This window comes from Dipodomys spectabilis, unplaced genomic scaffold, assembly GCF_019054845.1.
Source record: "Dipodomys spectabilis isolate Male_0828 unplaced genomic scaffold, ASM1905484v1 ptg000147l, whole genome shotgun sequence".
Lineage (NCBI taxonomy): Eukaryota > Metazoa > Chordata > Mammalia > Rodentia > Heteromyidae > Dipodomys > Dipodomys spectabilis.
The window spans coordinates 10,075,407-10,102,654 of record NW_024870824.1 but is presented as its reverse complement, the minus strand read 5'-3'; the positions used below and the strand labels follow the sequence as shown (position 1 = coordinate 10,102,654).

Below are 27,248 nucleotides of genomic sequence, written 5' to 3'. Positions count from 1 at the left end.
CTGCATTAAAATTTACTGGCAAAACTCTCACTAACCCACAGCAAGGCACAGTCTCTCATCACTTATTTTTTCCTGGCTACACTGATTCAGAGTTTAAAGATCTACTACTTCTCAAAACTTTCCTTTCCCATATGAAGTCAGGAACAATCCTTTAAGTATGAGCTAAAATTTAATTTAACAGAGTATTTAGTGTAGGGCTTTATACTGGGAAGTGTTATGGATTTTTGCCACTACAAATATTAGTAAAATTCTAATTGGAAAGAACAAATTGCACAAATATGTAAATATGTCATAATGAGAAACTCTCTTGGGAAGAGGACTTATAAATTCAGCATTCAAATGATAAGACACTGACGTTTTATCACGCTTTTGCAATCCAAATTTTAAGTTTATGGACATCTAAAACATAGGAGCCATTACAGACTTTGGTGGGGAAAAAAATATTTGATCTTTCCTAAGCCTCGTCCTTAAAATCAGCAGTCTGAGAGGTAAGAAGCCTGTTGGTGAACAAGATCAAAGTTACATTATGAAACCAGAGTGCCTCCTCCTCAAATCATAGCTAGACCAATATAGACAAGAAAACTATAAACGTAGATACAGATACAGATGATGAAGCAAGGAAATAACTGGAAGCCCTACCCAGACAATGTGCAGCTGCAAAGTAACTTCATTCAACATTAAATTTATTTGTTTGTTTGGTCAGTTGTGGGGCTTGATCTCAGGGGCTGGGAGTTGTCCCTGAGCTTTTTCTGATCAAGGCTAATGCTCTTATCACTTTGACCCACAAAACCACTTCCTATTTTCTGGTGGTTAATTAGAGATAAGAGTCTAATGGACTTTCCTTCCAGGGCTAACTTCAAACTGTGATCCTCAGATCTCACCATCTGTAGAGGCTAGCATTACAGCTGTGAGCTACTGGAGCCTGGCTAGCCATTACATATTTTGAATAAATGGTGAAGCCACTTACTAATTAAAATTTTATATTGTCAGTAACACTCTGCTACATAAGTGAGCTAACAGGTCCACCCTTCATAGAGTCTAGAATAATGACTTCACAGTAGGTTTTCAATAAATGTGAGAGGACTGTGAAGAACTGTCTGTCAAATATGGCTGACTCTGGATGCTTTTTTTAAAAATTATTGGTCATGGGGGTTGAACTCTGGGTATGAGGGCTGTCCCTCAGCTCTTCAGCTCAAGGCTAGGGCTTTACCACTTGAGCCACAGTGCCACTTCCGCTTTTTCTGTTTATGTGGTGATGAGGGATCAAACCTAGGGCCTTATGCATGTAAGGCAAGCACTCTACCACTTAGCCACCTTTCCAGCCCCTGAATGCTAATTCCTGATGATGCCTATGGATTCTGATTCTAGACCAGTTAATATTTCAGAGTGCAGTTGGGCTATGGTAGTAAATGGTAGTGCCATCCTCCAAAGGGAAACATAAGGTGCAAATAAGTTTGTGTTCTACAGAGATTTATGAGTAGAGAGGAGAGCAAGAGCAACTGGTAGGTATTTGCTTGCTAATAATTAAATCTTTGCCTATTTCTCTTGGCATAATGAAGAGTCTAATTTCTGTCTGGGATGATTATATTGGCAATGACAATCACTAGTATGAATCTTGTCTTTCCTGGATTAGTGTGTCCAGGATTTCCATGATTCTACTACTTGATTCTTGATCTCCTGCCAGTTTTACTATGACAACTGAACACTGCAAGTGCTGATAGGATAACTAAGGCCATATTTCTTCTAGTTCCATTTCCATACAATGGATAAAGAGAAGAGTCGGAAGAAGGAAGGAAATATGTGTCTGGGGGTGGGAGCCTGTTTTTTCTCTCAGAGGAAGTAGAGTCTTATGGAGTTCCTACCATTAAGTCTATGCTGTAAGGCACAGCATGTGGATACTACAGGAGCATGACAGCTTCTTGAGACAGTAAAAGCAAGGAAACTCATACGAAGAGAAAAGATGTCTCCTGTGCTTCAGCTCTGGATTTGTCATCTTCCAAGCAATATTCTTCAAGGCAAAGTGCAAGAGTTAGTGGGTTTGTGTCAGCTTTGTCAACGATTTCTGACATAACAGACTTGCCAATTCTCCTCCCCGTCTATTCCTGGTGTCTCTATCCTCAAATTCAAGTCTGAGTTCCACCTACTTAAATCTTCTAAGGTTGTGAGAAGAGAGCTGAACAAAAGACTCTGAACAGGGTTTTCCAACTTCTTCAAAACCTAGGATGCTTTCTACTCTATCTCACTACCTAGTCACGAGCATATAAAACAAAAAACATTATTTAGTAATTATAAGCAGCCTCACTTCTGCTTTTACAATTGAAGCTGAAGGCATTGAAAAATTACTAAAATGTCCCTGTGCCATTAGCACAAAGCAGATGATCTTTACTCTCCTGAGACAGGGGCTGGTGACAAACACAGGTGATTTCAGCTGTGTGTCTGAGGTTACCAGGGCAACTGCTGATTATTATTGAGCAACTCCAGTGTATCTCCATAAAGGTCAGAAGTGAAGGCTTTTCCATTATATATTCTGCTTTAAAATGAGCTTTTTAAGGGAAATTGAGTAGATAGCAGATGGAAAGTGACAGACAAAGATCACATGAAATAACTATACATAGCTCAATATAACTGAACTACTTAATTTTCACATTGTTGGTTGGGGTGTGTGTAAGGAGTTCATGAGTAGTTACAACATTCAAAAGTACTTTCTATTTTCCTAAGTTAGGCTTTCCACATTTTAGTATAAAGTCTGAAATAGTTCAGAAGCAGGGGCCTAACTTGATCCATTCCACTTAGCTCCTTGAGAGCTCAATTCATCTCCATGAAAGATCTTGCTGTGCTGAGAGTTAGTTACCACGTTTACCTAAACTGACCTGGAACACTGAACAGGACAGCTTTGATAGAAAGAGTCATATGGCCATTGGTAGAATGACATAATGGCTTAATTTCATTGTTAGTACCTCTACAGCTATACCTTTTTGGTGTAAGACTTTGTTCTCCAAACTATGCTCAGACTCTAGCTACTAAGGATATATAAGATTTTAATGATTAAAATGAACACTTCTTCCTCGAAAGGATACATCACACAGTTTTAAGAAAACGAATGAATGGTAACTTCAAAATCAGGCAAGTCTATTTTTAACTGCGTTTCTGAAGGTGAACAAAAGTAAACATGTAAAAAATTCCCATACTACATAAAGGTAGTTCTTCCCACCATAGGCCGCTGGACCATCTGCCACCTTCAGAAATGAGACAGTCATACAGATTCATTCTTCTGCATCATCCCAGAAATATTTCAGACATGTATACACACTTGCATGGCTAACTCTTGGAGTCTTACATAATTGGTATTACATAATATACAAGAGTGCTTTTCAACTCTAGCTGCCTATCAAAATCTCTTGGAAAGCTTTTTTAAAAAAACAAGACTAAGCCATTAAGTAAGTGAAACCACAGGAGAGAGTCTTGGTGTTGGTATTTTCTAATCTTAGGTTCCCCAGGTAATGCTAATATGCAAGTTGGCTTGCGAGTCAAGGTTGTCTACCACCTCTTTCCCCTTTGCAGGTCCCTGTGCAGCAACACTTAGGATGATCTTATTCTCCTGATGTACTGGATAGTATTTCACCTTACAAAATGTACCAGGAAGTCCTTTCTTGCTGAGCATCCCTACTGTTTGCACCACAGCTATGCTGGACTGTGGTACTCACCTCTCTAGACACCTCCAGACAGCTCTTCCTCCTGCCCCTTCTCTGGGAGCTAACAGCATTGGTTCATTAGAAGGATTTCTGCACTCTCTGGGTTTCTATTGAGTTTGCCAATGGGGAGTTCTGTCAGGATAGCAGGAGGAGGAAGAAGAGGGCCTAGGCATTAACTCCATTTTCCACTTACCTGTGTCCCTTGGGCACAGGTTACTGTTCCTTTCAAGGCACCTATTAGAGAACCTATTAATCACTTTCTGGATTCTAGTACCATTTTCAACTCGTGTCCCTATAGCCTAAAAGTGGTGACTGCTTGGAAGTCAATATCCCTGGCTTATTGTACTATGTCATGTGATTCTCTCCCACAAACCCTTTTATGAATAAATCTCTTCGAATTATGCTATTCTGATTGGGTAATATTTCTTTCTAGGATCCAAAAACATCATACATAAATGGGCAATTCTGCCTCTATTTCTCTATAGACAGTTACCATCTTGTTTTTCCCTAAAGAAATTCTTCTTCCACTAGGCAATAAGAGGTAACAGGATAATACTTAAAGAAGTGATTGCATCCTTTTTTCTGAACATTTTTTTAATGACAGACAAGGGATAGTCCAATCACCAGCTGTCTGTCTTCAACTTGTATAGAGTATTGGAAGGAACATGGAAGCAATGTATTAGTGAGAAACACACTGCTTCCCTCTGAAGGAAGTTGATAGACATTGGAATAGAACCCAACAGAGCAGATGCAGTAAATGACTAAGATGCCAAGTTTCAGAATGATTTTTTTTTCAGAATTGTTTTCCTTTTTGTCATAATAGTAGTCAAATTAACACACAGTCAGAGGCTGCAGAGGAATTCCTGAGGCTAAATTATTCCCCAATGAAGGCTTGAGATTGCAATTAGTTTCTAGTATAATTAGTGTAGCTCCAGTTGGCTCCACCCAAGAGAAAAACAGTAGGGTAGGTAGCTTGACAAGGCTCCTCAAGGAATACACTCATGCCTACTGAATTTGTACAAACATCTTGAAGCCTTTTATAAGGCAGTGCTTCCACTGATTTCAATGTGTTTTAATACTCATAGTTTATCAATGTTAGATGTGCTGTTGAAAATTATTTTTTTTAATTTAATTTAATTTTATTTGTGAACATACTGTACAGAGGGGTTACAATTACATGGGCAGGATAATGCGTACATTTCTTACCAAGCATTGCAGCCTCCTCCTTTGGTTTACCCTTCACATCCCTTCCCAGCCTCCCCCTCCCCCCCAATCCCAATCCTTCTCCTTCCCCCCCTTCCCACCGACGTTGTAAAGCTCATTTTGGATATGACAACTTGTACTTCTCATTGTTGCAACAGGTCCACCTGTATCCTTAAACAACTGGTTTTTCCCCATCTCCTCCACAAGTTATACTGACATCAAATATAGTGAAAGCAGGGGTTATACTGTGGGGGAGGGACATACAAAGCAACAAAGAGATAATCTTATAAATGCATTAGAAACACATGCATGAAAGAAAAAAACATTAAAATACATATCTAAGGGTACATTTTCCTGACATCACATTATCTGACCTTTTCCGCTTGACTCATACATATACTAGATATTGCAAATAAGGGAAACCATGGGACCTATGTTTCTCTGGGCCTGGCTTACTTCACTTAATATAATTTTTTCCAAGTTTGAAAATTATTTTTAATCAAGGTTGCTTTTGTGTTATATCAAAGTCAAAGAAATACTCCCAAATACTGACTGCCTATCTAATGCTAGTACTAAAATAAATCAACACAAAGAGCTTGTTCATTGGTGGGAGATGGTCCTAGAACAGATAATACAGTAAAATTAATTACATATTGCTTATTAATAAATATATGTTCTGAGAAATGTATCCATAAATGATTTATTCAATGGGGGAACAAAACAGAGTTGAACAAATTAAGACAGCTATGGTGTCACTAGGTGATATAACCATAAGGAACCACTGTTATATATGCTATCCATTACAGTTGGCCCAAATGGTATTGTTTATATGCCACCATGCATTATTTATAGATCAATATGCCATAACAATGTGTAGTACAACCAATTTTTAGACTTCTTACTAAACTCTCTACCTGATGTGACAACAAGGCATTATTTCTATCTACCATCAAATCAGCCTTAAAGGTAGATATAATCATTACTATTCTCAGAAGAGCTCAGAGAGGGCAAATATTACTGGCTCAATTTTGCATAATTAAGAAATGGCCTTCACTCTAGCCAAAACCTACTGAATTTTGTCCAACTCATTTCTTGTCTGATAATTCCCATACCCACCCTTGCTGCAGCAGTTTTGCAAATATTCATTGCATGTCCATGTTGATGGAGATCCACTATTTTCAGTATCACAGCTGCTTTCTTGTCACCTCTAGCATCTTAGTTTTCTCATAATACATGTGCAGTAGATTGTTCAGTGAAAATATTTGCTGGCATAAATGATGAACCCATCTTCTCTTGATTTGGGACCAAGAGGCCTATATTTGGACAGCAATTGGCTAAGCTTTCTTAGGGAATCTAAAAATGCCACACTAGTGAACTGATCTGATTGGATTCCTCTGAAAATCAAATCCACCTCTATGTAACCATTTAAGTTGTTAAAGACCTGAAAGGCTGGGGGGAGGGGCCTCTGTGAAGCCCACTACTGTTTTCACTGCACAATCAGAATGCAAGGACTAACACAGCCTTAGCCATCAGAGCTTTACAATAATGTAAATCCTGGTTTGTATTCTGCAAGTTCAACAACCTAATGTCCTGTACTATTATGTCCCATGGTTCTTAGACAAGCGTAGATCAGAGTTACAACAGCGATATCCACAGACTTTTGGGCCTAGTTCACTGATTCCATATGTCTGAGGTAGGGCAGGGATAGTGGTGGAGATTTCTACCTAGCAGGCTTAAGGTGATGCCCATGACAATGCTGCATACAACCACACTCTGAGCATTCACACTAAACTCAAATTACCTGGGAAAATTAGTGCAAACATGACTCTTAATGCAGAGAAGGGTTAAAAACCAAGATCTTGAGGCTATTTCCCTAGCTAAGAAGCATCTGCCTCCCAGATTCACTAACATGGTTTCAAAAGCAGTACTTTAACACTTATGTATTTTTAATTTGCCCAAAGTAGAATCTGAATCTACAATAAGTTTCTTTGCACATTATATACACAGTGGGAGAAACAATTCCAAATTAACCCTAAGTGAGAAAAATAGTGCTACAGATAGAGTGCCTTCAAAGTCCTCATGGCATAATAGTGCTGAAAGTCATGTGAAATCTTAAGCCTATATCCTTCCCTAAAGATTCATCAAAGGTCTCAGGTTTAAAATACCTAACAATGGTCTACACAAATAAAAAAGGTACCAGAAGGCATTTGAGGACAGCTCAATACAGAATGAAACTCATTCACTCATGCCTTCAATTATAACCCTCAAGGCCTCAAGGCCTTTAAGCATGCATTATCTTGGCATGGCAAGTTTAAAGAATTATTTTAGATTATTAATAAGATTAATAAGCTTAGAGAATAATATACACCCTTTAAGTGACTTTGGTTTATAGAAGTGAAAAAAAGAATAATATGTTGTGGCAAACATATTTTCATGATTTCTACGCTGCTGGAAACAGGGATGTGGCTATGCATGAAAATGGTACCTAGTTCCTCCCATAGCCCTTTGCAGACAGGCTGTAGAAAGCCAAGCGTCACTGATTAACATGAGACACTTGAGACAGAAATATACTGGGTCATAAATTGTGAGGGTTATCTCAAGGAGTGTTTATATTAAAAAATGAAGACTCACTAATAACAAAGAGCATTTATTTAATAAATTTCAGATGAATTATCATGTGGGAAAAGCCACCTTCAACCAAGTGAAGCACATCTGATTTGTTAGAGAGATCTTGTCTAAAGAAAGGGAAAAGCCAAGTGTATGCTACCCAGAGAAGTAACCAGGTCACACCAGCAATAATCACACAACACATCAAGGGAATGTGGCTTGTGACTTAGATAACCTGTAGCCTCTGTAGCCTCAGGAGCTAGAGGTGACAGAGGGAAAGTTTCAGACATATCCAAGAAATAGCAAAAAACAAGGAAGCTGGACTTGCGGGGGTGGGGAAACAGTGGGAGAGCTTTGAGAAGTAGCAAGAAAGTCAAATGATTCCTGCAGAAAAGGATTATGCTTTCAAGTGACTGCCCAAGTGTTCTGCCAAGACAGAACAGAGATCTTTTCTGCTCACAGGTGGGTAAGCAGCAGTATCCTCATTCTCCCAGGAAGATCCTCCTCTGAAAACAGATCTAACCGCAGGGGAAAACTTCCTCTCTCCAAAGCCTGCATTCCAAAGAATGACAAAGACATTTCTAGTAAAATCAGTTGTTTCTTTGGGTGTAACTTTTTTGGCATACAGAGGAACTGGGATGATTAAATTACTTTTAAAATGTCATTACTGATCACTTTTCTAATGCTTATTATTCATGTTATGATTCATTTAGCCTCAGCAAATAACACTACATACATATCTCATCAGGTATCCTGTGGGACAGGAACCCTTACTGGTCTTGAGTTAAGGTGGGGTAGCACCTCTCTCTACAGAAGCAGGTCCTCTTCTGCATAGAAAGATCCAGACTGGCCGGGCGCTGGTGGCTCACGCCTGTAATCCTAGCTACTCAGGAGGCTGAGATCTGAGGATCGCGGTTCAAAGCCAGCCCGGGCAGGAGAGACCGTGAGACTCCTATCTCCAATAAACCACCAGAAAACCGGAAGTGGCGCTGTAGCTCAAGTGGTAGAGCGCTCTCCTTGAGCTGAAGAGCTGAGGGACAGTGCCCAGGCCCAGAGTTCAAGCCCCATGATGGACTATATATATATATATATATATATATGTTCCTCAACCAACTATGATGGGGAAGATCACCTCATTTTACAGACAAGGCACTAAGGTAACTTTTCTCCTCCTCTTCCAAATCTCTATCTCCTTTATTCTACACTAGATTTTTCTACAATAGACTTTCTTGACAACTGATATAGTAGGCATACATTTTCCTCCTGTCTCCACTAGACTATGATATTCATGAGTACAGAATTTCTAGTTTGGCGTTATGTGTGTGTGTGTGGGAGGGGGGTGTATGCACGCAAGCATGCACCAATACTGGGGCTTGAACTCGGGACCTGGGCACTGTCTCTTAGCTTTGCTCAGTGTTGGCCTTCTATACTTGAGCCATGCTTCCACTTGTGGCTTTTTGGTGGTTAATCGGAGATAAGAGTCTCAGATTTTCCTGAGTTGACTTTAAACTGCAATCCTTAAGTCTCAGCCTTCTAAGTAGCTAGGATTTCAGGTGTGAACCATCAGCAACCAACATAATTCTGTTTTTGTTGTTCCAAAGATTGAACCCAGGGCCTCCCACATGCTAAGTAGTCCTACATGCTCTACCATAGTCATACTCCCAATTTTCCTCTTCCCATCCCCCCCCCCCCCCCACCAGTACCAATTCAGAACCTACTGCTCTTGTTGTTTTTCTTGCTCACAGCTAGTGTTCTACCATTTAATCCACACCTCCAGTGCTCTAATTTTTCTTTTAAGCATAGTATCTTCAGCAATCCCAAACTCACCTACCCACAGTAAGTATTTAATTGTTGAATGAATGTAGAGCAAATAATAGAGAATATGTAGAAATTTAGAGGGTATCCCTAAAGTCCTCCCCTCCCCCCACAATTTCATCTGAGAGCAGCTGAATCAAACACAGAAGATCCAGGAGTGCTCCAGAGAAACCAGTCTGCCTGGAAGCAGGCCTTGTTTACCCTCTGGATTCCAGGGACAGCTCCAGCATTGCTTGCTGGCAGTAAGGAGGGAGGGGATAATTGACTCTGGCAGGCTCTCACCAGCATTTGGCATGTGTGCATCTTTCAGGTCACTAGAAATAATTTAGGAATGCATGTGTGTGTAAAGAGGAAAAGATGAGAAAAATTATTTTATTTATGAGTCTACAGAGCAGTTATTTCATAGAGGCTGGGACCACTTAGTCAAGGAACTCAGGCTGATTTCTACCATGGCTATAAATGTCCCAGATCTACTACCCCCTTTTCTTTCTTAGTCGTGGAGCTTGAACTCTGGACCTGGGTGTTATCCCTCAGCTCTTCAGCTAAAGGTTAGCACTCTACCACTTGAGCTACAGCGCCACTTCTAGTTTTCTGAGTGTTTTATTAGAGACAAGAGTCTCACAGACTTTCCTGCCCAAGCTGGCTTTGAACCATGATCCTCAGATCTCAGCCTCCTGAGTAGCTAGGATTATAGACATGAGCCACCAGCGCCTGGCTCTACTATCCTTTTTTGAATCCTAAAAATCCCTTTCACCCTTAACTCAGTAGTCTGAAAAAAATACACACCTAGTAGCTTCTAATTTGGAGGAATTACTGCAGTATGCAATGTCCCTATTAGGACATTCCCTAACTTCCCTCACATCATTTATTTCTGCCTTAACAATCACTATCATCTAGAAGAGGTTGGTACCATGTCAACTTGTTGATCACTGTGGAAGGAGGAAAAACAACCACAATATATTACCAGAATTTGGGGGATTATATTACCAGAATTTGTCTCGATTAACTCATGTGGCTGTGTTCAAATGATTAGAGGTTAGGGTATAGGGCTTCACTAGGATACTGTGGCCTCTCTATCTAATAGTCTTCCATACTCAAGGAGACTATACTCTTTCACTTAGGAATATACATTTAAGATTGTACCATGATTTTGCTGTGACTTGAAAGCTCATATTTTTTATTGCTCAATAATTGTTTGAGGCTATTACAGTTTATCCACTCATACCCACTGAAGAATATCATAACTGATTTCAAGTACTGGCAATTATAAATATGATTGTTGAAAACACCCATGTATATATTTGTCTGTATATATAAGTTTTGGGTAAATACTAAGGAGCACAAATGCTAGATCATATGGTAAAAAGTGTGTGTAAGATGTTAAGAAACTGTCAAATTGTTTCCCAAGTGCCTGTATTCCTTTGCATTCCCACCAGTAGTGAATGAGGATTTCCACTGCTCTATATCTTCACCAACATCTACTGCTGTCAGTATTCTGAGCGTCAGAATATTCTAATAATTGTGAAATGGTGCCTCTTATTTCATTTTTTTTCTTTGTGATAGATGATGTAAAACATTTTTTTCATATGTTTATTTGCTATTTGGATATATTTGGTCAAGAATCTGTTTGGGTTTCTTGTCCATATTTTAACTATGCTTTTATTAGTATGGATTAATTAGTTAAAGGGTATCAATGCAATATTTTCAAACATAAATTAATGTACTTTGATCATAATTCATCCTCTTTATAATTGTTTTATTTTTAAAAATTAAAATTTTTTTTATTGTAAAGATAAGGTACAGGGGGGTTACAGTTACAGGAGTAAGGTAATGAGTACCTTTCCTATCGAACAGTGTTACCCCCTCCTTTGTTTTTCCCCTACTATCACTTCCCTCCCCACCTCCCCAACTCCTCCCTCCCTCCCCACCTAAGTTGTAAAGTCCATTTTCAACAGTATCTTGTACATCTCATTTTTATAATGGGTTAACCTGTATCCTTATTTCAGCATTTTGTTATTTCCCTTCCCCTCCCCAAATTAGAAAAATGTTTATACAAGATACAGGGCACCAGAATCAAATAAAGTGAAAACAGGTCATATCGTGGGAGAAGAACATAAAAGAAAAAAAAATCACATAGTACATTTTAAATACGTTAAAAAAACATAGCAAGAAAGAAAAACCACTGTGTGCCTATCTTGGGGTTCATTTCACTTAACATCCTCTTATATGGTCATATGTACATCGTTTTTAAGCTTTTCTACTTGTCTGGTAAGATTATCCCAGACATATACAAGGTATTGCAAATAAGGGAAACCATGAGACCTATGTTTCTTTGGACCTGGCTTATTTCACTTAATATAAATTTTTCCAAGTCTTCCCATTTCCTAACAAATGGGGCCGTGTCATTCTTTCTGATGGAGGCATAGAATTCCATTGTGTGTGTGTGTATACATTTTATATATATATATATATATATATATATATATACATATATATATATATATATATATACACATATATATATATATACACCACATTTTCTTCTTGATCCATTCATCTACTAAGGGGCATCTGGGTGGGTTCCATATCTTAGCTATGGTAAATAATGCTGCAATAAACATAGCTGTGCTGGTAGCTTTAGTGTGGCCTTGTTTATAATAATTTGGGTAAATGCCCAAAAGTGGGATTGCTAGCTTATAGGGGAGCTCTATGTGGAATCTTCTGAGGAACCTCCATACTGCTTTCTAGAGTGGTTGAATAAGCCTATACTCCCACCAACAATACAGTAGGGGTCCATTTTGGCCACATACCCTCCACCATCTGTTCTTATTAGATTTCTTGATTATAGGCACTCTAACTGGGGTGAGGTAAAATCTCAATGTTGTTTTGATTTGCTTTCTTTTATGGCCAGAGAAGTTGAGCATTTCTTCATGTGCCTATTGGCCATTCTTATTTCCTCTTCAGAGAAGTCTCTCTTTAAGTCTTAGGCCACTTATTAATCAGGCAGTTGTTTCTTTGGGGATTTGTTATTAGTTGATTTAATATTCTAAGTAAATATATTTTAGATGAGGCCCTTGTGAAGATCTTCTCCCAATCTGTGGGCTTTCTATTGGTCTTGCTAACTATGTCCTTTGCCATGCAGAAGCTCTGCAGCTTCATGAAATCACATTTGTCCAACCTTTCTTTGATTGGATGTGTTTCTGGGTCTCTATTAAGAAAATTTCGGCCTGTGCCAAGGAGACCTAGGGTTACTCCTATTTCATCCTGTAATGTTTTCAGGGTATCTGCTTTGACTTCAAAGTCTTTGATCCATTTGGAGTTGTTTCTGGTATAAGGTGATATATAGCTTTAAATTTCTACACGTGTTTAACCAATTTTGCCAGCACCATTTGCTGAAGAGGCTGTCTTTCTTCCAATTGTTTTATGTATTGTTGAGTCTTAACAAAGGTCTTTGGTACATCTAAAATATTGATCCTTTGTATGTTTTGCAAATATTGTTCCTAGTCTGTGCTTCATCTTTTTATCTTAACAGTGTCAATTATAGGATAGACATTTTTAGTTTAAATGAAATCTTTGTGTTAGTCAGAGTTTATCATTGTGACAAAATACTTGACAGAATAAATTTATCAGGGGAAAGAACTTATTTTGCCTGAATGTTTCAGAGGATTAAGTTCATGGTGGGCTAGTTCCATTACTTGTGTCAGAGTTGAGGTGAATATCATAGCAATGTAATCTTGTGGAAAAGGAGTCTTCTAGCTTCATGGGAGCCAAGAAGCAGAGATGTTATATGTGCTAGTGGCCCTCTTCCCTTCCCCTGTTTATTCCATTAAAATCTCAAACCAGTAGGATACTTCTATCCATATTTAGGTTATGAATTTCCCCTTAGTAAGCCCTTTCTGAAAACACTCTCATATACACCCCTCGATCTGTACTTTCCTAATCTTGTAGGTGCTTTTCAGTTTAATCAAGTTGACAAAAGTATATATTCAATTTTCTTCAAGATTTTTTTCCACATATCATGCTTTTGGTTTTGTGTTTAAAAACATCACAACCAAACTATCTAGGTTCTGTCCTTTGTTATCTTTTAGAAGTTTTATAGTTTTTCATTTTACATTTAGACCTGGGATCCATGTATATGCACTTTTTACATGTGAATATTCAACAATAAAATCCTGATTTTTATATGAAGTGTTGAGTTGAAATGTGAACCAGCATTTAAGTTTCCTTCCTTCCTCTCTCCTTCTTTCATTCCCTCTTTCTCTTCCTTCCTTCTTTCATTTTTCATTCTCTCCCCACATTGTTAATACTAGAAGACAACCTCCAAGTCTCCTAACACTTATGTCCATAAGCTATATTCGGACCATCTATTCCTTTGTCCTTACTTGGAATGCATGTGCATCTTATCTAATGCCTACCTTACATTTCGGCTACCTTACCTTTCCCACTGCTCTGATCTGGTTCAGGTACTAATTGATATTCAGTTACATCAAATTCTGAAGACACTTATAATCTGTAAGCTCCATTTAATACTGTCTCTCCTCCTTAGCCAGACTGTAAACTCAAAGAAGACAAGAATTCTCTTTGTCTGATTTATCATAGGTAAAATTACATAATTTCAGACTAGCTGGACTTTATCTTGGTTTACCAACTGTCCTTTAATCTTCAGAAGTGGCTACTCCAGATGAACAATCAAGGACCTCCAAAAAGTTAAACACAGCAGTCTTGCCTTGGTAAAGGTAGAATGCTAGCAACTCTAATTTTAATGCCTTATGTAGCTTTTTGTTCATGTCAACCAGAGGACACTGATTTCCTTGGGGAATAGGGGAGATTAACCACTGAAATACAGTAATAATCTACTTTGGAAAACAGTGAAAAAGAATGAGTGGAATAAAAAGAGTAGCTTGCCTGGTTAACTATCTTATGCCTAATGCATAGTCAAGCTAATGGAAACTGCCATCCCTGGCCTTTGCATTTGGTTTCCTTCTACATCAACTGTTTCCATCCAAGGACTTCTGTACCTTCAAACTGAACAAAGATGGAGAGAATGACTGAGCTCCTGTTTGGTTGTGATGAATTGAAATTACCACAGCAAAGTATGATGGCCAACTTCTCAGGATTAATTTACTTAGAGAAATTACTCTAGCAGGATTGTCTAATTCATGGTATATCTAGACAAATCATAGATAGGAAAAGCCAGAGCATAGGCACCCAGAAACAGACCTTCAACTTCAAAATGGCTGGTGAACTTGTCTGCAGAAGGACTAGGGGGCACTGGCATGGCCCTTATTCAGTAATGAGAGAAAAAGCTGGTAGGGTGCTGTCCATGGCATTGCTTTTACTTCAGGGTCAGCTTTCTCTAAACTCAAGACTCACATTTACCTGTCAGATAATTGCTCAGCTTTGGGCAGTGATCTTGTTGGAAAACACCTACACTCTTGGCTACCCCTAAATATCCTCCAAAGAAAAAAAAGTAGAATAATTCCTGTATCATCCTCTCATCCCTGGGGAATTTCTTCCCTCACCTCTTCCCCCCCAAAAATATATCTGTACCATGCAGGATAATCCTTGCGTGTAATCCCTCGTATGTTAGGAACATAAATCATATGAGATATGGTAACTTAAAGAATCTCAAGATCCTCTTCTAGGACATGTTTAAAAGACATCTCTTCCTTTTACTTAGCTGCCTAAACAACCTCTTGGTACACTCTGTACTCAGTGGTGACTCAGGGTTTCAAGGTACCAGCCACTGAAAACAAATATTAAAGACCACTAGTTGGATTGGTTGGCTAAAATCAGGGGGTATTAAGCAACCTGGGCTAGGAGTTCAACTTTGCCCATGCTGAGCAACAAATAACTGTAACTACTAGGTATAGAGATTCAAACCAAACTGAAGAAAGATAGGAAAAATGGAAGAAGAAAATCGACTCTCTTTAAACTCAAGGAAAGCATGTACAGGCAGCCAAAGAGCATCCAGTAAGGCCAGGAGGCTCTACTAACAAGTTCAGTCACAGAAAATGAATATTCTCAATGCTCATAAGCATGACAAATCAACTCTTCTAAACTTGTCCACTCTGGTATCAAACAAAAACTATGTATTAAATAATAAGCTAGAAATGTTTAGCACGATTTTAATTAGGCCTCTTTGGTATGCTCAATTTAGGATTTCATCATACACTTATATTGGAAGTCCAATTTGAAGTCACTTTTCCTCTCCACATCATCTAATATTCCTTAGTCACTCATAAAACAAAAATTATTAGGCCCACTGTGGATCTGTAAATATCTGGAAGAGAAGAAACCATGGCAGTCATGGCATGCAAAGAGTCAGGATGTTGCTGACTTCTTGGTATCTCACCTTCATGCTGGTCTCACCAAGTGAACAACTGCCTGCAGATGGTGTGTGGAGGAGCCTCAGCTATTTTCACTAGAGGAAGGCAGAATCAACTGTTTTTTCCTGACTCTTTTACAGATGAGAGTCCAGCTGCTCTGGTCATAGCCTCACATTCCTTCTGCACAGGCTCTAGCTGACAAGATTTATGGAGTGGTCTAAAGAAGCATGTTAAACTATGTAGGATTAAGCCACAAGGGAGAACTTTTTGGCCAAAGCTGAATAATGTCTGTGGGGGATTGAACAATTAGTCCCCAAACTGCCTGTTTTGGCTATGGATATTTAAGCCCTAACATAAAGCAAAATGGGCTTTTTTCTATAATATTTGGTGAGCAATTATAGTCATGCTAAGGGTTGAGAATGGAAAACATGGAGGTTTACCAGAAGCTTTTCTTTATGGAAGTAAAGTAGAATTTGTATTGAATATTCTCAGTATAGAGAAAGAGAAACTGAGACAATATGATTGAGTCAAAACAGACTTGGCTAATAATTTACTGACTTTCTGCAGTCCTTACATGTTGGTAAAGCTAAACGAAATTGCTTTTCATGCCCATCAGCCAGCACAGGCAATAGCCATCACCAAAGCCATCTTTAACAGCACAGTAAATCAAAGATTACCCAAGCCAAGAAACAGTATGTTTAGCATAATGACTCCCATTTAAGATGATGATGCTTAAAAAAATGTCCACAACAAAACAGCCAAGCTCTAAGTTTAGGGAGGTTTAAATCATGTTTATGGGACAATGGCCCAAAGTCAAGCAGAGATAGAGAGTAAATTCTAGCAGAATTGCCTATGGAGGCCCTTGTGTAGCAGGGAAGTAGATGTCATACTTACAGTGAGTTGGGTCGGGTGGGCTTAACCACATCCAGGTCGGGGTCACTGGAATTCATGTTGGGTTGTAAGCTGCTACTGGAATTAAGGGTGCTGTTTGCATTCGATGAGACAGATTCCAAACTGGAGTTGATAATACTGTTCCTTTGTTCTTCTAGAAAAAAATATGGCACAGTCTTATATTAAGATTACATAAATATAATCTATTCCTACACATACAAGAATTATAAATGAAACAGAATTGAGATTTCTAAAGCTTCTAGCAAAAAAAGGACACAAGAAAGGATCAGAATGAAGAGTAGGGAAGGATAAAAAGGAAACAGGTGATAATTTCTTTATTACTCAACCAGTCTAAACTCTTGACCCCTCAGACTTTGGTGTTTTACTAGATCTATGTATTTGATAGATAACTTCAAAGTTAATTCTTTCATAAACAGAGCTGTAGAAACTGCACAGTAGTCTGTATATAAAAGCAAAAAAGTGAGGCCGCGTAGTCACATTCATTTATATCTAGAAAATATTATCAAGCTAGGAAAGAGAAAAACTTGAATTCCTTTCAATGATTCATCTCTGTTCAGCTTTGTGGACTAAATAATTTGCACTAGTTCTAAGATTTTTGGTTAACAAATCTCTAAAATGGGTAGAGCAAGAATTTCCTTGCACAGTTCACAGAGCTGTCATAAGGATCAAGTGGGATCATATTCAGGAATGTGTTTTGTAAACTTTGGAATAGTGCTCAAAGAAATGAATGTTCTGCTTCTTCTCATCTTAAAAAGACTTGGAACCATGTTTTAAGAGAACATTTTGTGGATTATGTAGCTAAATGACACAGGTACCACTGCTGTTGTATAATAATACAGACAATGTCAGTCTCTCCCTCACCACATTCAGTACAGATAAAAGTTACTGAAGTCAGTTGATGTTTCTGGCAATTGTTTCACTTGTCAGGAAATAATTTGGGTGAATTGTAAGAAATTTTTTATGTGAGTCAGAGGTTATACAATAGTCCTAAGAGGCAGGCTAGAATTATTTACATATTAGTTTTTAGACAACATCTCAACTTGTGTCTCTTTAGGTAATAAAAGAGATATTATCATGAAAGTATTTTTTCTTTCCACTAGTCATATCTGTAAAAACAAGTTATGCTTATGAAACTATTACTATTCATATTACACACACACACATTTCCTACCCCACTAAAATCTTGGCAAATTATTTTTTTCTTCTTTTTAAAAGTTTGTTTGCAGGCTGGGAAAGTGGCTCAGGGGTAAAGTGCTTGCCTCCCAAGCATGAGGCCCTGCGTTCCATTCCTCAGCCTCATATAAACAGAAAAAGCCGGAAATGGTACTGTGGCTCAAGTGGTAGAGTGCTAGCCTTGAGCTGAAGAGCCCAGAACTCAAGCTCCACAATCAACAGCAACAACAAAAAATTGTTTGCTTTCTGAGACAAGGTCTTGCTATGTAACCTAGGCCAACTTTAAAGGTTGTGATACTTCTGCCTCAGCTCTCAAATGTTAGGATTACAGGCATCTGCCACCATCTGCAGTTAGGTAAATACAGTCCTGCCGAAAGCCCCAAGGAAGTGATTATAAAAATCCATAAGGTTATTGCGAGATTCTTGAACTCTAAGTAGAGAAAGTAGGTGATTAATTTAGGGATGAAAATAGATTATTAAAATGATTACTGAAATTTAGAATTAGGTATAAGAGCTTAAGTTTCAAGTAGAAACAGAGAAAAATCTAAGAGTTATACTGAGAGAAGTACTAACAGAAGTTGTCACTAGAAAGAGAAAAAAACTCTCATATTATACAATTAGGGGCCACTAAGAGAATGCATATGCTACTCATTACTACATTAATATGAATAACATTTCCCTTTGCACAAAATACTCATGTCAAGATTCCTAAAGAAACTGAAAAGCCAAAAATCAGCACAGAAAGAATGGTAATCAAGACCACATTTATTTGACCTTTAACTGGGGACATTGCCTACCTTGTATGGGAGATGAGATGGATGGTTTTACTAATTTTTAATTTCAAAAGATTGAGGCTATATATGCATGTCACAGATGTCCAAATTTGTAGGAAAATGAGAATACTATAAAATCATATACTTCCTATGATTATATTACTTGTATAAGAGAGAACTATGATCCTACCACCAAAAAAAAAAAAAAAAACCTGCTACAAAGTATATTGTTTTTCTAAAATGTGACCAGGACATTTTCTCTTTTCTATTTACTGTTAGAATAAAAGGAATATCTTAAATGAAATCTCCTTAATTCTATTTATGCAGTATATGTTTATTGAGAACCTACTGAGTACCAAACATGATTGCCAGACAGCAGATTCTGATACTAATATCTTGGTATTTAAGATATAAAACAGTTATCAACTTGCACGTTTATTTACCTATATGTCAGATTCTTCGCTGGAGTTTGAATAGTTTAAAGTAAAACTTTGGAACCAACATTGAACATAATAAAAAAAGATGTTTTGCTTTATACCATATCAGAATCCTGATTTTCATCACATATGATGCTAAAAGGTAGATCAAAAGAAAAGGTTAACTCTACAATATTACAGATTAGGTGTTTTCATGAGTTAACAAGGAAAATCTGGAGCAAATGGCAGGGAGATTTTTGGGGGGGGGGGGGGGAAATACTAGGGAAAGAGGAAAAAGTCAACAAAATCCAACAGATGGCTACATCCAAACTAACTTTGAACATTTCAAATATTTCATTTCCTGGAGGATATTAGAAACCTTTTTTTTTTTTCTTTTAAATTTTATTTTATTTTATTTGAGAACATACTGTACAGAGGGGTTACAATTACATGGGCAGGATAATGCATACATTTCTTACCAAGCATTGCAGCCTCCTCCTTTGTTTACCCTTAGAAACCTTTTTAAATAAATTCTTTCAGTTCAATACATGTATGTGTATAGATATTTAAGACTTTTCACTGATGCATGACCTATAACATCACATCACAACAATAAAAAGCAAAAGATCAAGGAAAGCAACTAGTTATTTGCCCAAAGAGAAAATAAACACAAAAAAGTATCATAAGATTTGAAGGTTCACAGTAAAGGATTGTCAAATGTGCATCCTAGCTTCCTAACCAGTATCTCTTGATGGGATGACACATGATAAAGAAATCCAGATCTTTACCTCAAGACAACCTTATTTTGTCATTATCTGAAATCATAGAAAATGAAACTTGAAATCGTCTAGGTGGAAGATGGAAGCTGAAATGCCTACAGTTTTCCTAGAGGATGAGCAGCAAGGTAAAGGACATTCCTGAGAAGGAGTGGAGAGTAAAGTCAAAAGCAAATCAAATGTTTCAGCAGTTATGGCAAAGTATACCAAGACAATTTGTAAAGCATTTGAACAAATTAAGAAATAAGCAGAAAATAATTCAATAATGCCATTCAAAAAAGGAGGATTTTTTTTGTCCTATGAACAGATGAGTACTTGCTCTTGGGAGAAAAACATGAGAATAGGCAGTCTAGAGTACTTTTAACTGAAAATGAACCAAATTCTTCACATCAGAAAAGCTACACTTTTTTTTTTTTTTCCTGTTGGTCGTAGGGCTTGAACTCTGGGCTTGGGTGCTGTGCTAGCGCTCTTCAGTTCAAGGCAAGCGCTCTACAGCTTGAGCCACAGCACCACTTCCGGTCTTCTAGTGGTTTATTAGAGATAAGAGTCTCATGGACTTTCCTTCCCGGGCTGGCTTTGAACCGTGATTCTCAGATTTCAGCCTCCTGAGTAGCCAGGATTACTTAAGTCACTGATGATTCAGGTCAGCTCTGGCATCCTCATCAGAAGGTACACAGGGACTGATGGCAATTCCATTGCTGGTGGAAAAAGATTATGGGCTAGTGGACTTTAAAAGAAAACAACCACACTTGTGGAGGAGATGGGGACAAACAAGTCGTTTAAGGATTCAGGTGGACCTGTTGCAACAATGAGAAGTACAAAATGTCATGTCAAAAACGAGCTTTACAATGTCGGAGTGGGGGGGGGAAGGATTGGGTGGGGGGGAGGGGGGAGGCTGGGAAGGGAGGTGAAGGGTAAACAAAGGAGGAGGCTGCAATGCTTGGTAAGAAATGTATGCATTATCCTGCCCATGTAATTGTAACCCCTCTGTACAGTATGTTCTCAAATAAAATAAAATTAAATTAAAAAAAAAAAAAAGAAAAACAACCACCAATTAGGAATCAAATAAAAAAAGATGATAAATGACAAAAAAAGAAGAAGAACATCTAAACTCAGAATTGCATGTTTACACCTGTTAGAGTCAGAATATTTGCCTTTTCTGAACATGTTTGTCAACAAGAATAACTCTTTGTATTAGTCCCAGAAAACAAGAACAAATCCCACCATCATAAACATGATCAATAATTAATGTGCTGGGTGCTTCCATACACATACATCTTAAGGACTGGAAAACCTGATGTAGGCTTGATCCTTAAGGATACAAACCGAAAGAGCAGGTCCATATTGTCTGGCCATACAGCATCAATTGAAGGGACCTGTGAGACCAGCATTTGTCACACTTTCCTGGTATCTAGTTGTGATCATGTATGCCACAAGTTATAATAAATAATAAATATATGAAAACAATATAATCAAATGGTATTCTTGGGATAGATGAGTGAAGAAAGGAAGGGAGGAGAATGCAGTCAGAATAGTCAATGAATATCCTATGAAACTAAGAATATTGAAGGGACAGGTTTGGTTGGGACTGATGGGAGAAAATACTTTTTTTAAAAAGTTATTCTGTTGGAAAAGAAAGGGCTAGTCTGAATTTTGCAGGTGTTTCAGAAGGACCATTAATGCCTTTGACACCAAAGTAATGATGATGGGAAGCATTTTTTTTTGTGGGTTAAAAAAAAATTCTTTTGTTTAAATCAGGAATGGAAAAAGGTAAATTTCCAACCAAATCACTACAACTAAAAAAGGAAGGCTACAGAATAATTTTGGTAATATTGTACTTGTTCTGGGGGTTGCCATGGAAATCTAGGAGCTCAGCTATTCCAATTTCCACATTTACTAAGTGACTGCAACTCACTCTAATGGCAACCCCTCATATAAGGAAGACAGGATCACTGTTTATCACAGAACCTGCAGGCAGGGGCAGGAAAGCACACACAGAGCCAAACCAAATTCACACTTCTTGGCAGGCCTGAACATGTCTAGCTCATTGAATACAAAGAAGTAGTGGAAAAACACAAAATTCAGGCCCTCAAAATCACTTTAGAAGAGTTTGCACTGTGTGGAAATCTTGTTAGGATTCAGGCTAGTATGTCATCATTCCATGATACCTATGACTAGAAGTCAAAAAGAAAGGGAACTCAAACTGCTCCTGACTTCTCCCAGAGTCCAAACGACAGGAGGGAGCGCACACAACAATCAAACAAGAAGAAAAGGAGTTACCAGAGATATGAAAGTTTTACAGGGACATGGGTATATATATCACAAGTAAATACCTAGAAGCTTTCTAGTGCTATGGTTGGGAGAGAGGTGTACCTTCTCCTGCTTGTTAAAGTTTTGCAATAAGTCTGTAATGCATCATCTTGACAAGATAGGATGATAATAGCATGGCAGCTTAATGAATGTTGCAATAAAAATGATGAGTGCACAGCAGTTTCTGAGCTTACCATCTCTGGGAAACACCCAAGTACACAAGAAACTTGGAATTAGATTTTCTGCAGCATATTTTTCTCTCTCCTATAGTTTTTGCTTCTGATAATAGTGGCATACCGTGCCACAGTAAAATCAGAAGAGGTCTAATTTCATGCTGACTCAGTTCTCGGGTGCTAAGATAAAAATAATCTTTAAAAAGCAGTCTGGGTGATATCTTTGAGCATATAAAAAGAATTTGAGTAATGATTTCTCAAAAAGCAGCAGCTAGGACCATGATGTACTAAACAATGATTGACGCATAAAAGATATGGCTGGTCTTTTATTGATCAAATACATAGTAGCAACTTTTGGCATATTATCTTCATCAAATACCTCAAAGATACACTGTTTTGGATCCTGTGTGGACTGAGGAATATGAACTCTTCCTCATGTGCCTTTCTCTTTTTCAAAGGGAAACAATGCCAATACAACTGAATCTTACAGTGGAATGGTGAAGGCATGTAGATGTTCTAGGGGTGAACTGATTCAAGGAGGTGGTATGCAAGAGGCACAGTGGGGAGTCTGCCCTACACTACCACTATTTCAAATTGAGTCAGAACAAAACAAAAAACCTCACCAAGCCCCTAATTAATGGCTAAAAAGGGATTGAAAGATCAACGCCAAATGGACACTGCTCCCAATTTAGACCCCTTTCCTACCAGAGCAGGGACTTTTTGAGTAGGACTGCTGCCCTTCAACCTATGATTGCCTGGTATCTAAGGGAGTTCACAGCATACTACTTACTCTACTGCTACACTGGAAAGAAGAAACTATGTATTTACTTATTTTTATACCATGACTCATTTAAAAGGAACTTGAGAGAGTAAATGGAAGGTACAATTAGGGAGTTTGTTTTTAATAACTTAAAAATAAATCAATATATGGTGTTATAAGGTGAGAAAATAGAGAAGCCACATTTTGAAAGGAATGAATCTTGGAGTCTTTATTAAAAGGCCGGTAACTGCATGATCTCAAGCATCAGCAGTCAACAAATACACTTAACACTGTTAGGAAACTGAGCTATCAAGGCCAGAGAGGAAAGAAAGAACAAAAACAATACCAACAATACCAGTGAACCAATTTAGCGCCAATGGAAAGTTGACTAGGGATGCCATGGTGACTAGAGAAGAGACAGGAGACAGAACAGGAACACAGAGACAAGTGGCATGGTGTGATGGACCTGTGCTGCTCTGGGCCTAAATAGCATCAGGTCAGGGGCAAAGTCACAAAAAATTCCCAATCCCAGGCACTGGACTGACAGGTTTAGTAACTTATAGCCAAATGCCCGCCCCTGCCTCCAGAAAGTCAGGCACGCCCATCACCTGGGAGGCAAGGGGGGAGGGGGACCTACCAGCCAAGATGGCACTAGACAGACCCAGTTGCCCTTTCAATGGTAAGCATCCATTCCAGCCTCACTTCTGGCTTTTCTGGTGGTAAATTGGAGATAAGAGTCTCAGCTGGGTGCTGGTGGCTCACACCTGTAATCCTAGCTACTATGGAGGTTGAGATCTTAGGATTCAAAGCCAGCCTGGGCAGGAAAGTCCATGAGACTCTGATCTCCAATAAACCATCAGAAAACTGGAAGTGGCGCTGTGGCTCAAGTGGTATAGTGTTCACCTTGAGCTGAAGAGCTGAAGGATAGTGCCCAGACCCAGAGTTGAAGCCCCACAACTGACAAAAAAAAAAAAAAAAAAAGACTCTCATGGACTTCTTCCTAGGCTGGCTTCAAACCATATTCCATAGATCTCAGTCTCTTGAGCTGCTAAGATTACAGTAGGTGAATGGCACCTGCACAGGGCATCTGAATTTGTTTGGATATATGAATGTCCACTTGTTCTGATACATAAATACACATACATTTTCCTTTTTACACCCCCACTTTTTTTTTGCTGGTCCTGGAGCTTTCTGGCTTGGGTTCTGTCCCTGAGCTTCTTCTGCTCAAGGCTAGTGCTTTACCACTTGAGTCACAGGCCACTTATGGCTTTTTTGAGTAATTTATTGGAGATAAGAGTCTCACAGACTTTCCTGCCCAGGCTGGCTTTGAACTACGATTCTCAGATCTCAGCCTGCTGAGTAGAGTAGCTAGTTACAGGTGTGAGCCACAGTGCCTGGCCATACACACCATTTTTAAATAACTACATCATCTATGTGGCTTTCAGGCACACACAGTAACCACACACAGTTAAATCCAGAGCCACAGTACACCTTCTGTAGCCTGAATGACAATAGGAATGAATGCAAGTGGCTAAACATGCCATCTGCCTAAGCAAACAGGTGTGTCCAGAGCTCACAGAATCTCCAGAAGCAACCTGAGATATGGTACATGATAAGGCTCTGATTGTTCAGAAAAAGACATTAAGAAAGCTGTTGAATTGTTTGCATTTCCAGCCATTTTTCAACAAGCAAGACACATATGAGAAGTACATAAGCTAAATTCTCAAGCTCTCACTGGGCCTGTCTGGGAGAGAGTCCAGGATGCATTAGCTGAACTAAAAGAATTAATCAGAGCCATAATCCTAGCAGCTAGTTAACATGATCCATGTGAAACAAGGCCCAAGAATCCATTCCTATCCCTGCCCCACCCCTACCAACACTGCACAATGTTTCCCAAGTTTCTGGAGCATTTGCACTCAAGCATCAAAGGAGTTCTCTCTCTGGAACCAGCACAGTGGCATTTTCCTCACTAAAGCCCTCTCCTTTAGAATCTGAAGGCTCCATAGGGGGGACTATTTCCTTAATCAACTGTGAGGTAAAACCATAGCCTGATAATAATCATTATAATCACAACTAACAGTTATTAAGTGCTTACTAGGTTTAGGCCTAATGTCAAGTACTTTATATACATTGGCTTACTTTATCATGGTAATTACCCTCCAGGGAAGCTACCATTAGTGACCAATTTTACCGATGAAAAAACAAGAGGCTCAGGAAAGAAATATCCTCCAGCTCTCAGAGCTGGTAGCTGGAAAAGAAAGCAATGAAATGACTTGGTCTGAATTCAGAGCCTCTGCTTTGACGCAATATACCAGTCCACTCCGAACCTTGACAGTGCTTTTGTAACTTTAGTGAGAGGCAGCATCACTAGGGTTCTAGTAAAATATGAATGCCTGAGCTTCAGCCAAGATCTCCTATCTCAAAAAGCCTGGGGATGAGATGAGGCATCCATGTTTTTAATAAATTCTCTATAGTCTAGGGCATATTCGAGTCTAAGAATCATGGTTCCAAGATTCTCATATCAATATCTTGCTTTAAGTACTCAAAATCTGGGACAATATCACTCTTTTTTAAAGTAAGTTTTTTATTGTGAAAATACTATACAGAGGGTAACAGTTACATGAGCAAGGTAATCAGTACATTTCTTTCTTTTTTTTTTTTTGTCGGTTGTGGGGGTTGAACTCTGGGCTTGGGTGCTTTCCTTGCACTTTCACTCAAGGCGAGCTTGAGCCACAGCGCCACTTCCCATTTTCTAGTGGTTTATTGGAGATAAGAGTCTCATAGACTTTCCTGCCTGGGCTGGCTTTGAACCGCGATCCTCAGATCTCAGCCTCTTGAGTAGCTAGGATTACAGGCAAGAGACATGGGTAGGCGCCCAGCTAGTGAGTACATTTCTTATCAAGCATTGTTGCCTTCTCCTTTGTTTTTCCCCTACCATCCCTTCCCTCCCACCTCCACAACTAACCCACCCCTCCCCACCTAAATTGTAAAGTTTGCTTTTCAACATAGTGTCTTGTACATCTCATTGTTACAATGGGTCAACATGGACCATATCACTCTTAATGTTACTATGTCATATCTTGCAAGAAATCTAAAAGGTACAAGACCTTGTCCATGTCCCCTCCAACCCTTTGGCTCTACTTTCTCCAATGTTCTGAAAAAATACAGCTTGAATGTCAGAACCTTTCACCTAGATAGAGCAGTCTCTTTTCTGCTAGATGATGAATCTGTGTGGAAACTTAGAGATTAAATAGTAATCTCCTTTGCTACCATCCGTCTGGCAGCACAGTTAAAAAAAACCTCATTCCATCTGTTTGGAGGTGATTGCAAATGAGAGTAAGTGCCTTGGCCCAGTGTGTCAAATCCACCACTGAATACACACTGCTCTTTACAACGCCAGTGCTAGATTTACAAGAGAGGCTGCCATGTGGCCACATCCTACCAGTTTGCATATTAAAGAACCCATTCAATATGGCTAGCTGTCCCCATGGTAGCCTTGGAGGCTGGGACAGATGGATTTTATTGCTTCTGAAATTCAGCCTAGCAAGGTTTTTACTTCTATGATCTAGAGCTGATAAAAATATCCTTGTGGAGATAACATGGCGGAGGAATGGGAGACTTAACAAATTCCTCTTCTGCCATCTGCTAGTTGTTTACCTTCTCTGACCTTAGTTTATAGTCTGTAAAATGTGGATGAGTGCTGGTCCCATAGGATTATCAACTGAGGGAAGGAGGTTGAGATCATGATGGGTTTAGCAGGCTAACAGACATATTTAGTTGAACTGTAATTATTTTAATCATCGCTGTTGAGGCTCAAATCTAATTTGGCCTCAGAGTTATCAAATACATTGTCTCATCCTTACACACTAGCTCCTCAGCTCCTAAAAGGCAGGCCCTCAGTTTAATACAACTTTAACCTCCAGATATATGAGAGAGACTGGAAATGTTTGCCCTTGAAAATAAGGTTGGGTATGCAAATGAAGTCACACCTGCTATCCTTCACAGAAGATACGGATCTTCTCTGGATCTATCCTACAGTGGATGTGGAACTGAATGACAATTGGTTAATGGCAAACTTCTGAAGTTGAACAAGTTGCTATAAATCTGTAATTTTGTTCCTGGGTAATACTTGGTACATTATTAATACAATTTTTCTAGGGTCAAGAGGAGGGTGATAGATGAATGAAGAGAAAGGGTGAAGAGTGCAGTTAAGAATTCCATTCAAACTGGGCACTGGTGGCTCACACCTGAATTCTAGCTACTCTGGAGTCTGAGATCTGAAGATCCTGGTTCAAAGCTAGTCCAGGCA

At 38.8% G+C, this 27,248-nt stretch overlaps 1 protein-coding gene across 4 annotated transcripts in view; it reads right to left on the bottom strand.

Annotated features, from left to right (window-relative positions):
• The window catches only part of Arhgap26 (Rho GTPase activating protein 26), a 459,434-nt gene that overhangs the window by 63,578 nt on the left and 368,608 nt on the right, over nucleotides 1-27,248 (bottom strand). For all 4 annotated transcript variants that reach the window (XM_042692003.1, XM_042692006.1, XM_042692004.1 and 1 more), the window contains exon 20: nucleotides 16,541-16,691. In XM_042692003.1, coding sequence (XP_042547937.1) covers nucleotides 16,541-16,691 — 151 coding nt within the window. The remainder of the gene's footprint in view (nucleotides 1-16,540; nucleotides 16,692-27,248) is intronic.